Genomic DNA, 14691 nt, shown 5'->3' with positions numbered 1-14691 from the left:
GTGTCTCCAGGGAGCAGCCAGATGTCCCCGGGCAGCCCGTTCCAGCGCTCTCGCCGCGCTCTGAGGGAGCAGCGCCGGCTCCAGCTCCCGTGCGGCGGGCAGGGACGGGCCGGGCAGGCTCGCTCGGAGCCCCGGCAGCCAGGGCAGCAGCGCCAAACGGGTTCTTGGAGCTACGCAGCCCTAGGGTCCTTCCCATTCAACACCCTGAAAAGAGGGAGAGCAGGGGAGGTGGGACAGTCAATCGACACTAACGATCTGAAATGGTCCCAAGTGAGCTTGGACGAAGAGAGCCGGGAGACCCCAGAAGTGAAAACCCGCTACCTCCGTGCGCAGCAGCACAGACAGTATCACCCAGTGCTTCAGAAAACGACAAACGCGGACGCGGAACGCTGTCTTCGTTCAAACGATCCAGTTACTAAGCGAACCTCGATCGTTACGCGCCCGGCACCCGGACAGCGCTGCTCAGACAGTGCGGAAACGGCGCGGGTGGGCAGCCCCGGCCGGCGGCCCCTGCTCCTCATGCAGACGGGGGCTGCCAGCGGGAACAGCTCCGCGGGCTCGAGGACCGGCCCCAGGCTTGCGTGGCGCCCACCCGCCCAGGGCTTCCTTTCTGGCTTCCCTCCTGACTTCCTTCCTGGCCCCAGCGCCACTGCCAGCCCCGCCGCCCGCGAGCGAGCGTGGCGGGTGCGCTCCGTGCGCACGCGCTCCGGGCCGCGCCTGCCCCGTGCAGCGAACGGCGGGGGGGCGGCCGAGCCCGCCCCTGCGCCCGCCGGGCCGCGCTCGGCGCTGTCCCCGCCTGCCTCCGCCTCCAGCTCCGCCCGGGCGCTGGGAGCGGCGGCAACTTCCCCTCAAGTCCGCCCGGCGGCGGGGGGAAGATGCGACCCAGCTGAGCGCGGCCCGAGAGGGGCGGGCGCGCTGAGGACGGGCAGCGTCGGCAGCAGCGGCAGCCCCGCCGCCCGAGTTCGAGTAGCCCGGCAGCCGCCCGCCTCAGCCCCCTGCCCTCCCCCGGTCGGGGCGGGAGCCGCCGCGGCCGTCCCATGTCCCGCAAGGCCAGCGATAATGTGGAGTACACGCTGCGGAGCCTGAGCAACCTGATGGGCGAGAAGAGGCGGCGGCAGGCGGACGGGTCCGCCGGCTCGGGCGCGGCGGCGGGCGAGCGGAGCCTCATCGCCGCCGAGTCCTGCTCCAGCCTCAACAGCGCGGCGTCGGGCGGAGAGCTGGAGCGGGCGGCGCGGCGCCAGTTCCAGCAGGACGAGACCCCCGGCTTCGTCTACGTGGTGTCGGTCTTCTCCGCCCTGGGGGGCTTCCTCTTCGGCTACGACACCGGCGTGGTGTCGGGGGCGCTGCTCCTCCTCAAGAGGGAGCTCAACCTGGACGCGCTCTGGCAGGAGCTGCTCGTCTCCAGCACGGTGGGCGCCGCCGCCCTGTCCGCCCTGGCCGGCGGCGTCCTGAACGGGCTGTGCGGCCGGCGGCCCTGCATCCTGCTGGCCAGCGGCCTCTTCACGGCGGGCTCCGGCGTGCTGGCCGCCGCCCGCGACAAGGAGACGCTGCTGGCGGGACGCGTGGTGGTGGGGCTGGGCATCGGTGAGTGCCGCACCGCCCCGCCCGGCTCCCAGCCCCGCGGGGACCCGGCTCTTGCCCGGCGGGGACAGCGCTCCCCGGGGAGGTTTAACCGAGCCGGGAATCGCCCGTCCCTGCACGCCCGCAAACCCCTTGCGGTGCAGCAGAAGGCGGAGCAGTCCCGGAGTGCCCAAGGCTGGGGAGCTGGCGAGGGGAACGCGTGGCTGAGCGAGGTCCGGGCGGGGTCCCATGGCCATCGCGGCGCGGTGTGCAAGGGGACGGGATGTGTGCTTGCCCTCCTCGATTTTACTACAGGTGGTGTAGTCCTGCCCCGTTGCTGGGAGAGTTGTCCGTTTTCTGTACGAGGAGAATGGTCTCGCATCCTTCCTGCAGTTTCATGTTTAGGGTGGTCTGTCAGTGCACACCGTACGCCGCAGGCTTTGCATTTGAGGGGGTTCTGGGAGGTCAGGGGCGAGGAGATCACGCCTGTCTCTCTGAACTGTAAATCCCTCTCTACTGATTCCCAGCATAGCTTTACTTGGGCACTAAAGGAATGCCTCTGGGGCAAAATGAGGTCGTAATCTCCCTAGTCTGAATAAGTTAGCGCTTGCTTTGGAAGGCTGTGGATTTCATTGATGATATACTGAACGTGAATTGCTGCTCTTTATTTGCCTTCCTGTATGGGTTGCAAGCAGTGGGTTCTCGTAAAACTTTGTAGTTGTCCCAAGGAACTTGCAGTGATGAGAACTGTTTTCTCTGACCTTTGAGACTGGTTTCTGTGCCGACTATATCCTAAATAGCCCTCAAGTCCGAGTTGCTCTTCAGCTTCAGCTGCCATCCTATCTGGCAGTAATTGAATTATACTCGTCATCTAAGATAGGCTGTATGAGGTTAATCAGAATTCTTGGACTATAGTAGGCATAGTCTTGCATCCCTTTCTATCTGAAAGCACAAGGACAAATTGAGAACTAAGATTGTTTTTGTCGGTGTAGCGAAGTTATGCTTCTTAGCCATTGGATAATTTTCTAAGTCCTCAGGCTTGTTATAGACACACTTTCTCTGATGCAAATTGTGGCCTTATTAAGGAAGAAAAGTTAGTGAGTCATAATAAGAGCTGTCAGAAACAAAATTGTCTCCATCCATGAAAAGGCTCATGCTGCTTTTCCCATACAGCAACATCGGGTTGCAGTTTTCCTACCTCAAGTTGGATGGTTCTTTTTTTATTTTTTTCTTTTGAATGCTACCTCTCTGCATGTTTGCTGTTTATTTCAAGACTTTAAACTGCAGAATGTTGATAATATTGGTAATGAAGTTCAGGTGGCAAAACTAAATTTGACTATGAGATTACATGGATAACAGGAGTTTTGATGGCAATATGTAGTACATATATTTAGTGGTAGATACTAAAAATACCACATGTGATGTCTTTCTGTGTTTGTAAAGCTTGTCATGTTCCTTTACTGTAACTGGTTAAAATGACAACTTCAGGGGCTGTAGAAAAATGAAATGGATGGATGGTTTGCTTGACTCCTGTGTGTGTGATTTGTAGAGAGATACATAGGCATGTTGGAATTGTCTGACCATAGTGCAAATAAATGATATTCAAATTATTGGAGAGATATGAGACCTGGGACTTAATATAATCAATATATAACCAGAAATGAAAATTCGGAGCCCTGGATCTCTTGTGTGCCCTGGGGAGAGAAATCTTTCTTTGGCCTCTGTCCTCAGGCAGAGGTGGTGGTTCTGCTGGGACTCTGGAGAGCTGAAGTAAGAAAGGAGAATTATTCTAGGGATTATAATTTGTGTTTTAAAAATGTGATGTTTTAGCTTTTTTTTTTTTTTTTTTAATCACTGACTGCTCTTCTTTATGTGATGTAGTTCAGAGCCAGGAACAAAGCTTTACCTCAGGTTGCTGTGATTAAGCATGACAAGAAACTCCAGGAATTGCAGAGTCCAGATGTAACACGGTTTGTTTTACAGAAGGAAAAAACCTGTTGTGGTTCAAAGCTCTCATATAGCAAACTGGAACAGTCTCTACATTAAATCCCCCACCAGAGGGAGCCTGGATAATTTAATGAAGGCATTAGAAATTGGTGGAAGTTTTTTCTTCCCTTTCATCTCTTGGAGACTTCTGACTATCATTTTACTGTCCAAAGTGAGCCAGAGCTTCCTAGTGCTGGTGTGAGAAGTCTGTTCAGTAACATGAGACTTCAGCAATAATGCAAACTGCTGAAATGTGAGGGTGCAGGGGTGCAGTGTTACAAATGCTTTCCTACCTGAAAACCAGTAAAAACTTCTAAGAAATGTATAAAATTATACACAGTTAAGGTTTCTTCCCTGTAGCTCTCTGCAAATTGCCCATCAAAAGATCTCCTCCAGATACATGTGGGTTTTTTTGCATTTACTAAGTGAATTACTGTGTTGTGATCAGTACTGTGGTGCTGTAAAAGCAGATGTGGTGATGTTCCTTCTGCTCTTGCTGGCTGCAGGGTAGATCAGTGTTAATTTTGTCTGTGTGAGAAAATGGCTATTTTCCTTGTGACTGTGATTTATAAAGGAATAAAGTTAAACTTTCAAGGTTGAAAACCAGAGGATATATGCTGAAATGAGGAACATCTCTCATTTGTCTGTCTTGTCCATTTTTTACCATTTTCCTTAGAACTGTTTTGAAATGGAAAAACTGTCCTTTTTCTGCAGCCATTACAGAATGAGATGTTTCTGGAAATAAAGTCTTTCTCTCAAGGACAAGTCGAAATCCTCTTTTATTGTAAATGTTGAATAGATTTTTATGGTGGAGACTGTTATGTTCCCTTTCTGTCCCTCTTTCCCTCAGTATTAATACAAAATTTAGAGAATGCATAAAAAGGGAAAACATGTTCAGCATGAGCTTGGAATATCCTTAGACCTTTTCAGATCTGAATTTCTAAATACATAGTTCATGACAGTTGCTAAATGGCTTAAGAACAAGGTTATGGCTGTTAGTCCCTCCTCATTTCCAAGCAGTTCTGGTGCCCTGGAGTCTTTAGGAATTTGTCTGAGCCAGATGTCAGGAGTGCAACACTTGGACAGATATTCATTACAGCAAATGGGGGCAAAATCCAAACATTTAGGAAATTGGATTGCATGAGCTTGGTGACACTTAGTATGGGTTTAGCTGGGTAAAGAAGCCATTGGTACAAACTGTGTTTGGACCTTTGGCATCTGATAATGGTGAAGGCTTCCTCCTGTTGTGTTGGCTACTGGGTCTAAACCAGAGATTAGAAAGGATAATAATAAACGGCCATGTTTGCAGAATCACTTCTTTCTTAGGCTGTGATCGGTCCAATGTCCTTTTTTGCCTGAACCCTTTGGCCGTGGTTTGCCAACAGCTCATCTGTCTGCAGTGGGAGTTGTTTATCCTTCTGTTATCTGGGGCTGCTGCAGGTTTTAAACTCACAGCTGGTGTAGGTGGGTGTTGGCATGGTGCTGCAGGGAGTGAGTGAGCTGTTCAGGTTACTTTTGCAAGAACACTTGCTTACCACCTGTGGAAGGAAAGCAGTTTGGGCAGAGTTCAGGAAGTGACAGCACTGAGCTTGCTCCTCCATAGCTGATCTCTGTCTTGATGTACAATCATTAGCTGGATAATTAGATACTCTTGTCTTGTTGGGCATGCAGAATAAATGGTGCTCAATTAATGATCAGCTTTTCAGGTTTTGTTTTCTTGCTGAATGTGTGGCTTAGGCATTACTTAATGCACACATTACCCAAGCTCTCGTGAAAGCAGAGTTACTTAGGATTACAGAATGTGTGTTCCTGAGTCTGCAGTGCAATGGGGACCTGCCTGGTTAGGTGCCTTATCTTCTCCTTTACTCCTGTCTGTCATACATGAGGTTTCTTCACAATGTAAGCCTGCTGCTCACTGTGCTCAAAATGTCTCTAGTATTTTTTTGAAAGGCTGTATTTGAATCTGACATATGTAGTGCATCTGGTAGCATCTTTTGACTACATATGTAGGTCATTTTCTGAGCAGAGGAAACAAGACTGTACTCAGAATTAGGCAGGAGTGAAAAGTTCTGGCATATGGTTGTGGCTCCCCTGGTGGGGTTGGCTGCTATTGACAATAAGGTTCAATGCCAAATGACAAAAATAACCAAATTTATCCAAAGGACTTGCACTGTGTAGTGCAAACCCTGTATGATATTTGAAGTGGTTAAAAAAAGGTCTGCCATATAATCTGGACTACTAGATATGCTGTGGAAATACTGGAAAATACCTGGTATGGCATGTTGCCTATGAAAGGTTAGGATATGTGTGCTGGTTTTTATTACCTTCTTTTTTTTTTTTTTTTTTTTTAATATGACTGAGCTTTTTCAGGTATTTTTTCAGTGTATTTTTATCTTGGAAAACCAGATTCATCTTCTCATCCTCCCTCAGCAACCTGATATGGGAAGCTCTGAAGCTTCAGTCTGTTTTTATAACTGAGTGTCCACCAGGTTTTTTTACAGGAGTTTACACCTTGGTGCATTTTGGAGTCACCCTCAACCCCCAAATATGCTGTGCTGCTTCTGACAGATGCTTGTAATTTTCAGTCCAGAGGTTCATAGCTATTTTTACCTCTGGAGACAGTGGTTTGTTAGTATAAGCTGGCAGTAGGGATGGAGGGGGATGGAGAGACAAATTTCTGGGTTGTTGCGATTGATTCTTGTGCTGTCACTGCCCACAGATGGTCACCCAAGCTTCCAGGACCTGAAGGTACTGACATTACTGTGTGTGCTCAGGATTGAATCCCTGTATTTTAGGAGATTAATCTATTCTTGGGCAAAAGCATCTGGAAGGACACATTAGCTTCTGATTGGAGCTGAAATCTTTCAGGGTACCAGGATTAATTTAAGATTAAAAACTGTATGTTTTCAAGTTCTCTAATTTTGTGTGCCTTGGACAGGATACACAGTACTCTATGCTCAGTTCACTGTCACATCAGTAAGCACTGACTCCTTTAATGTTTTGTCTGATGGTGTAATACAAAAATCAGCAATTTGCACAGGAATGTTGCTACCTTATATTTAGTGACCATTTCAGAACACAATATTAAGTACACAGTTACATCTAAGACAATTTTTAGGTTTTTGATTCTTCTGGACGTTCTTTAAAGTCATAAGGGAGGTGTTTTGGCCTTTTTGCTATTGCTTTTATTTAACTTAAGAAAGAAATTAATTCCCATAGTTCATAAACCTTGAATTTATTTTCTGTCTTTTAAATATGGGAATTTTCCTAAGATAATTTTCTCTGTACTTGGTCAAACTGTTGTATTAAAACATAATCCCTGTTGGATTATTATTTTTGTTTATTTTGGAAAAATATAGAAAGCATCCTATTCATAGGTGACATAAAATTGAAATTATGGTCTTTTGCTCCTGATAAAAAGGCAACTTGAAGGAAGCTTGTACTGTTAAACACAAGTGCTTCCTTACCTTGAAAAATTCATGTGGGCACTGTAGGTGGGCTTATTTTCAGAATGGTTTGTTTGCTACAGGAAACTGTAGTAGCATCCATTTACTGTGATGTTAGGGACAGCAAATCGTTCAGCTGGAACTGCTGGGGCTGAGTGACTTGCTTGGCTCAAGTTTGCACCAGTCCTGTCAGCAGAGGCACGAGTCAGGGTGTCTGGGGGCAGTCCAAGCAGCAGATTCGAGGTGCTGGCTGCTGTCTCCTGCTCTGCACTGCCAGAACTTGCACCTAATTTTTTTTCTGAGTGTACTGATTTGTACTTTGCCAATTGTATTCTGATGAGCAATGAAAAAAGAAAAAGAATCACTGAAAGGAGGTGCTGAAAAGGTATTTTAAATTGTTTTTCCTTATCTCATTATCAGTAGACTTCAAGATTAATTACAGCAGATGTGTGCTCTTAAGTGGAGTTTTATAGAATATATCCTATTTTAAAATACATGAGTTTCTTTTAAAAATAATATTTTAAGAATCTTAGGGATTATTACATTCGAATATGGTAAGCTTTTGGGTTGCAAGTCCTAAAGCAGTTCTGAAAATTGGTGATTCCTACTTAAGATGGTTGGACTCAAAGTGAGAAACTGTGGCTGTGTGGCATGCTGGCACTACAGAGGTATAATGGGCCTGATGGATAGCTTTGTTTGCAAAATTGCTTTTTGGGTCTTCATCAGTGGGCTTTCACATCTGACCTGTACAATCAGTGTTTCTGGTGTGAAGCTTGTGAAGAGCATGGGTCTGCATTGAGCTGCTGGAAGCCTGAAACCAGTGACTGAGGAACATCAGGAGAGCAGAGTTCCACCTTTGGGCTTTTCTTTGCAATGACTATGCCTCTGAACAAGTATCAAGAGAAGCAGTTGTTAATTCTGTTGTACAGATCTTGTCTAACACGGCTCTGGAAGAGTCTGGAGCCATCTGATTACTTTAGCTAAACTCTCTGTAAGACTTTTGATGCAACTTGGGTGCAAACTCTTCTAAAATGTATTTTGCTCATGATAGTTGTAGAAAATGAAGGTTTAAAAGCACACATTCCTGTTTTTTCCATTTCTGATCTTCCTCTGATTTGTTGTCAGATTTAGACTGGTGTTGTGAAGGATTTATTCAAAGTAAATGTTCTGAAGGGGATCTTTTCATATGTGGTTTCTTATTTTGGCTTTTTTATATACCCAGTCACCGAACTTAGGTTTCTTAGCACAGACAGTCTGTCCCTCCTTCCTTCACAATCCCTTCTAGCCATGCTGCTGGCACAGATGAAATGCCACACAGTGACCCCAGAGCCCCTCTCCCCCTCCAGCTGGCTCTGGATGGGCCGCAACACAATTTCAGCCCTGGGGCTGGCCAGTGTGTTCCCACTTTCCCCAGGTTTGGTCTCTTGCTCAGCTGAACAATAAGGGTGTCTGCCTCTTCTGCAGTTGGGCACAGACTTCCTTTTGTGTTCCTCCCTTTCAAACCACAGATTCTTGTTTGGAGTCCCCATGAGTGCCCTAGGGATTGCACCTGGGTTGACTTTCTTTGGACTTCTGCCATCATTTCATGAGGCTGTGTGCTAGTGAGCTGAGACACTGAAGCAGTTGTGTAAATTTTCATAAAAAAAAAGAGAGGTGTATGTTTATTGATAAATGCAACTTTTTGCCTTTACCTTGGGCTTGTCTTTAAGTTGTCTCTCAGGGATTTTTCCCCCCTCCTCTGTAGATGGGTATTTTTGTTGTGTGTATTCAGGGATTGTCAACCCAGCTTCTCTGCCTGAACTTATCTTCCACCCTCCTCCTTGATTTTTCCAGTGTAATTCAGCAAGGGAGCAGCTCTCTGGAGGAGGTTTGTCATCTGTGACTAATGTGAGTGGCTTCTTGGTTCTCATCATTAGAGCTGATGTTTTCCAGGACCACCTGGCACTGACCTTGGGGCTCATCCTTTGTGAGTGTTCCACAGCAACAAGCATATTCTACTTCTACTCCTGAGTGACAAGACAACTTCCAACCAAAAAAATTTTCCAGGCAGGAATACCTGATGCTTTTAGCATACAGGCTGTCAGACACTGCAAGGCTGAACAGTCTTGAGGGAGAAGTAAGGATTCCCTTTCTTCTCCCTGAAGGCTTGGCAATTGCTTCAGGTGTCAATTCTAGAACTTTCTGATCTCTTTTCAGCACTGTACTTGGGAAGGTCTGATTTCCACAAGTCTCATCTCAAGTGGTGGCTCTGAGGACCTCTCTAATCTAATGAGCAGCCAGCCAAGCACATGCAGCTGCATGCTCGGTTGTCTCTGAGGCAGGAGTGAAGTGGCTGTCAATCTCCAGATGATAGACAAAACCAGGAGATGCCAGAAATGGAGGAGAACATGCTGTGTAAACAAAAATATGTAGCTAAAATTAAAGTCACCTTGACATCAACCATATTTTCATGGTCTAGACAAAATTAAATAGTTCTAGAAACTTGGTGCCGTCAGTGGGAACCCTATAGCAAGAGCTTTCAAGCCTTTTCCCAGAAGTGGGAGTTTCTGCAGGCTAACCTGAAGAAACAAGAAGTATCAGCCCTTTTGTTTCCCTTTCCATTTGTTTGGGAGCCTCATGTACATGTTTTTCTGTACTGTTGCTTCCTTTGGAAGGGAAGCAAAACCAGTGATTGTGGCTTTAATGTGTCTGTGCATATAATCACTTTGGAAAAAGATTGTTTTCCAGCAGCTGGAAGTATTAAGTATGTGTTTGTGCTTAGCTACTTTTCTGCCTTTCTCTGGAAATACAGGGGATGCATTCTAAATTGGAATGAGCAGAAGAACCTGCCTGGGGTTGCTCAGGTTGTGTTGCCCATGCTGTTGCCTTGCAAATAGGGAATGTGTTCTGGTGAGTGCTGCTCTGAGAAACATCTACGGAACTGATTGCTGGCATGTGCCAGTGGAAGAAGCGTTTTAATTCCTGTTTGCTCATAAGAAATTCCTGTTCCTTCTCCTAAATACTTCTTCTGTGCAAGAACCCTATGAAGACTTGATCAATCTCCCTTTCTTAGTAACATTGGACAGTTCTCTAGGTATGTTTTCATAGTTTTAGCACTCCTACTTTTGGTTAACCAGATAAGAACTTTGAACTTAGGCCTGCTTGAAGGTGCCAATAGTTTGAACTTCAAATCCATCTTGAACTGACCACACTTCTAATAAATGGGTGGATGTCAAAGTGTTACATTGGGTTGTTTGTTCTTTTCTGTTTTCTTTCCTTCAAGCTGAGAGTCATAAAAGCATGAAGGTGACCTTAGTGTCATTAAATAACTTCATGTTGTTAGGACTGATATGTTGCTGTCAGAGCAGTGCCATTGTTCATAAGCCATCAACTACATTTATTCTAACAGAAAAGTTAAATATTGGTAGTATTTGAATACTATAGCAATTGCCTTGATTCATGTCTTTCCCTGAGCTGTCTTCTGCAGTTCATCAGTTCTTGCTTTTGCATCTCTCTCATTTCCAAGGGCAAGAGATGAGCAGATCTGGAAGTACTCCTCCTTTTGCCTAGTGCAGTACCAGAGCAGTACTCCTGTGCTCAGAGGAGCAGGCAGGGAGCAGGAGCACTGCTGCCATCCTGCTCTCATGCCTTGTGGTGCAATTTAGCCTCAGAAACAAGACTAGACCAGCTCCTGTTTCCCTCTGATTTCCTCTGATTTCCTCCCTTAAATTACCATTGATTCTTGTTTAAAGCCTGTAATACAACTACAATACTTGGAATCTGTGATTCTTTGGAGTTTTTAACTGATATTATGGAAATTCAAACCATGACCCTTGAGGTTTTACAGCACTAGTCTTGGGAGGAGCTTGCAGGACTTAACCTGGAAAAAATAGAGTTGTTGATTTACTCTATCATTAGCTTACAAAAATGAATAGGCAGTTAGGGTTCAGTAATTTCTTTAGGGAAGAGTTAGAGGATCCTGATGCTGAAGACAGCTAACTTCTGAGCATGTTGCAATTTTTTTCTCATGCTTTTGTAGCATAGGTTTCACATTCCAGCTGTAAAAATTGTCAATATTCCAATTGTAAAAATTATCAGGGGTTATGAAAGGGAAAAAAACCCCTACTATCTAAAAAGTGCCTAAAGAAATTCTGAAGCAAAACCTCTTCATTGAAGCTAATAAATATACTTAATAAAGTACTTATGAGATTTTTATAGGAAGAGTGGTAGCTAACTAAATAAATTATGATGAAAGCCATGACAAGAAGGCAGGAGCAACTTCAGCAATCTAGAAATATAACAAGCACAGAGCCTATGTGAGGTGTTGGAGCCAGGGAATATTTTTACTGCCTCTTTGAACATCTCACTGGAGTGCAATTGGGAACAGGGAGAGCTGGGAGCCTAAATTCTTTTATAGCTGGTGGAGGATGGTATAGCAGAATCCCAGAGTCAGAGGACTCAAGTCAGATTTAGTGCTTCTTTTCTCAGTAGGTGATGGTAGGAAAGAAATAACCCATGCTTATGGTATTTTTTGTGTGTCTAAGGTTCAGATCAGCATGCTTTATTTGCTGTTCCTAGTTGTATGAAGACCTGCTCTGCCTGTTATTTTGAACTTTTCTCCTTGTAGCTGCCTACCTAGGAAGTTTTGTTTATGAAGTTAAGGAGATAATCATAGTGACCCACCACGAAGTACTTGCTCTCTGATTTTGTTAGTTAATTTTTTTTAGGATTGTTGGTTGGAGCTCTGATGGAGAACGTGGAGAGTCTGAGGAGAAATCTGAGGAAGGCAGTGTGGTAATGGATGAACTGCAGCAGGCTGAGCATGGAGGAAGTAGTGGATAAGTCCAGAGCTGTGTGTACTTTAAGCATGCACTTCAGCAGATGTTTGCATACAAGTGACCTTTTTTGTTTGTTCACAGGTCCTTGATTATTGGACTGTTGAGGTCAGTAGTAGCTATGTCAGCACAGGAATGGGGAATCTGCCTGAGGGGAAAAGGTAAGACTGGTTTTATTCACTATGGAGTTCAGCTAAGTCTTTTGCCAGGTAGACTCCCTGCTCCTGCATTAATCATAGGTGCTGCTGACCTCACCAGTCCAATTCACATTGGAACAGCTTGGTACAAATGAAATCCAAGGCCACCGGGGCAATTTCAGGATCCTGAAAATAGAGATGGAAAAGGCTAAAATGTTGCACATAGGCATTCATGATGTTTTGCCCCTAAAATTCAATCACTGTAAGAATATTTTGAGCTTGTACTTGTATCTGGTTTTGTCCTGTGTGTTGTTCTTGGTTAGGAGGAGAAATAAAGCACAGCTCCTTCCTCTTGTAATCATTGACTGGTGTGTTCTTGGAAAAAATCACTGGTGCATTTAGCAGAAACGTGGGCACACATTGAGTAGAGCATCACACAAATAATCTTAACTTCTGTTTTAGTGTGTGGGAATGTACTTTACTAAGTTCTTTGACAATTTGGATGAGAAGATACTATTTATCATAAAATCTAGCATTGTGTAGGGCACAATATTTGTTTGCACCTGTGTGGTCTGTGTGATTTCCTCTGTGCATCTTGCCATCCTGCAGGTTTACTCTGCTCCTGACCTCAGTCTGCAGGTTTTCCAGATGGGGTACACAAAATATTATCATGCTCAACAGCCTGTGTGCTTCTGAAAAAGCTGGAGTTTCATGGCATATTTTTTAGGTCATGCTTTGTTGTTTCACCTTCTGTTGTGTCTCTGATGGTGACTTTAGAATAAGAAGAGATGCTGTTTGTGTTTTGGCTTTGATTCTGCCGACTCTGTCCCCACCTACTCCTTCCCTTCAGTCAAAAGCTGCCTGTTGGATCAGTCTGTAGGCCTCTCCCTGATTCAAAGTTAATTGCTTTCCTGACACCCATGTAATATCTGGGCCATTAATCATTATCCTCTTAGATGTGGAGTGTTTCCTTGCACAGGAGGAAACAGTACTCCAGGCTTGTTATGCCGAGTGCAGAGAAGGCTTCTCCTCGTAGCTCAAGACCAGCAGTCCTGTCTCCTCTGTAATACCAGTTGGATCTTTAGCAGGATCTTTAGCAGCCACCTGTTTGGAACAGTTGTGCTTAATCTATTCAGAAGCTAATTCTCAGTAATTCACCTTGTAGTGGTGAAACTTCTAAGGGACTGTGGGGCATGTTTTCTGCTGTTTCTTGTCTAGAATATTAACATGTTTCTGGCTGACTTAATAGAGCCTCTGCTTATATGCTCACTTTAACCCTGAGTATGGATTTGTTTCAGATGGGTTGTTGGGGCATCAGTTTCCTTGGCAGGGTGTTGGTTGGGTGAGGCTGAGCCTGGGCTGCTTGTTAGCCTGCTGGCTCAGGCTTTGGTATTCATTCTGCTTTTCTTCCTGGAGAGTCTTCGTGGGATGCACAAGATGGAACTGTGCTTGTGTGTTAGGTGTGATGGGGACTTCTTGTGAACTACGTTGCTGCAGTCAAACTAGTCAGTTGTTCAGTTCTGCTAGCTGCAATTGCTTCTTACCCTCAAGTTTCTCCAGGGAATTTCATTTGGGCTGGGATGTGGGTAAATCAGTCCTTGCATTGGTGCACAGAAGGAGGAACTGAAAGTGTGAGTGCTAAAGCAGCACTGTTTGAACCTCAGTAATTCATCTGCCATACTTGTCTTTCCTGGCCCATGCTGGTGAGAAACAATGTCTGGTCCTGGCCTTCTAGCCACAGTGGGATGTGGGAAGGAATGCAGACATCTGGAGAGTTCCACATGTGCGGGTATGCATCGAAAGAATTGAGTAATGAAATAAAATTCTATTGCTGAATATTTTAATTAGGAGTTGATTGTATTTTTGTGGTGAGAAAAAAGGAGATGGAAGATGGTTTTGCAAGAGGATGCTGTAAACCAAGTGCATAGATTTTCAGGATTAATGTGTTTGAAGCAGATTCTGCAGCTGTGCTCTGGAGGACAGCAGAAGATATGAAGAATGGCTTTGGGGTATGGGGCCATTCTTTCTGCTTTTAGTGGCTGATACTGCTGACAAATAGAAATACAAACCCAAGAACACTCAGAACAACTGTGAAAAGGAGACAGAGTAAAGCAAACACTTCTCAACCTATTATTGCTTTAGGAATACATGAAAGGTCGATCTCAAGATGACAAGCAGTAGACATTTAAAGTGCTGAAAGCACACACTGCATTGGAAGCATAGTCCATGAGGAGCTTTTCTGGCTGTCGTATTATTGCAGTAGGTTACAAGTGTTAGGGAGGAGGATTCTGTTATTAAGGAGGTTATCTTTGGTGACAGGAAGAGTAGCATTCTGCTAGAGCAGTTTATTCCCAAGCTCATTGACAAAAGCCTGCCATCAACATGTGTGCTTTGCAATGGGTAGTAAAATTTTATGGGGAAAATATCGTGGTTTTATTATTTTCTTACTGTATGCAAGTATAATAATAATACTGACTTGGCAGGTAGGAGTGGATAGTGACTAATTCAGAGATCCAGTCACCTATGAGCTGTTTTGTGCTTCATTGTTCCTAGTGCCTTTATTAGAAGCTATAACAACTGGTTCCATTCCTACTCACAGTTACTTTATTAGTGCTCAGTTTAATGATTCTTCCCCAGTGGGTAATTAATTCTGCTTTCTGATGTTGCACTCTTGCAGTATTGTCAGCAGTCCCTTCCTTTTGTTTTGGGAAATAAGAAAGAGGAAGTAGGGCAAAAACGTTTTAAAAT

General features: G+C 45.1%; 1 protein-coding gene across 1 annotated transcript in view; it reads left to right on the top strand.

The window, feature by feature from the left end:
* The first annotated feature begins 766 nt into the window (after window positions 1-766).
* Window positions 767-14691, top strand: part of SLC2A13 (solute carrier family 2 member 13) — a 146384-nt gene continuing 132459 nt past the window's right edge. The window contains exon 1 of the mRNA XM_064702818.1: window positions 767-1584. Coding sequence (XP_064558888.1) covers window positions 1038-1584 — 547 coding nt within the window. The 5' untranslated portion in view covers window positions 767-1037. The remainder of the gene's footprint in view (window positions 1585-14691) is intronic.

This window comes from Zonotrichia leucophrys, chromosome 1A (genome assembly GCF_028769735.1).
Source record: "Zonotrichia leucophrys gambelii isolate GWCS_2022_RI chromosome 1A, RI_Zleu_2.0, whole genome shotgun sequence".
Taxonomy (NCBI): Eukaryota; Metazoa; Chordata; class Aves; order Passeriformes; family Passerellidae; genus Zonotrichia; species Zonotrichia leucophrys.
Note: the sequence above shows the minus strand (reverse complement) of the source record. Positions and strands in the feature narration are given on the sequence as shown.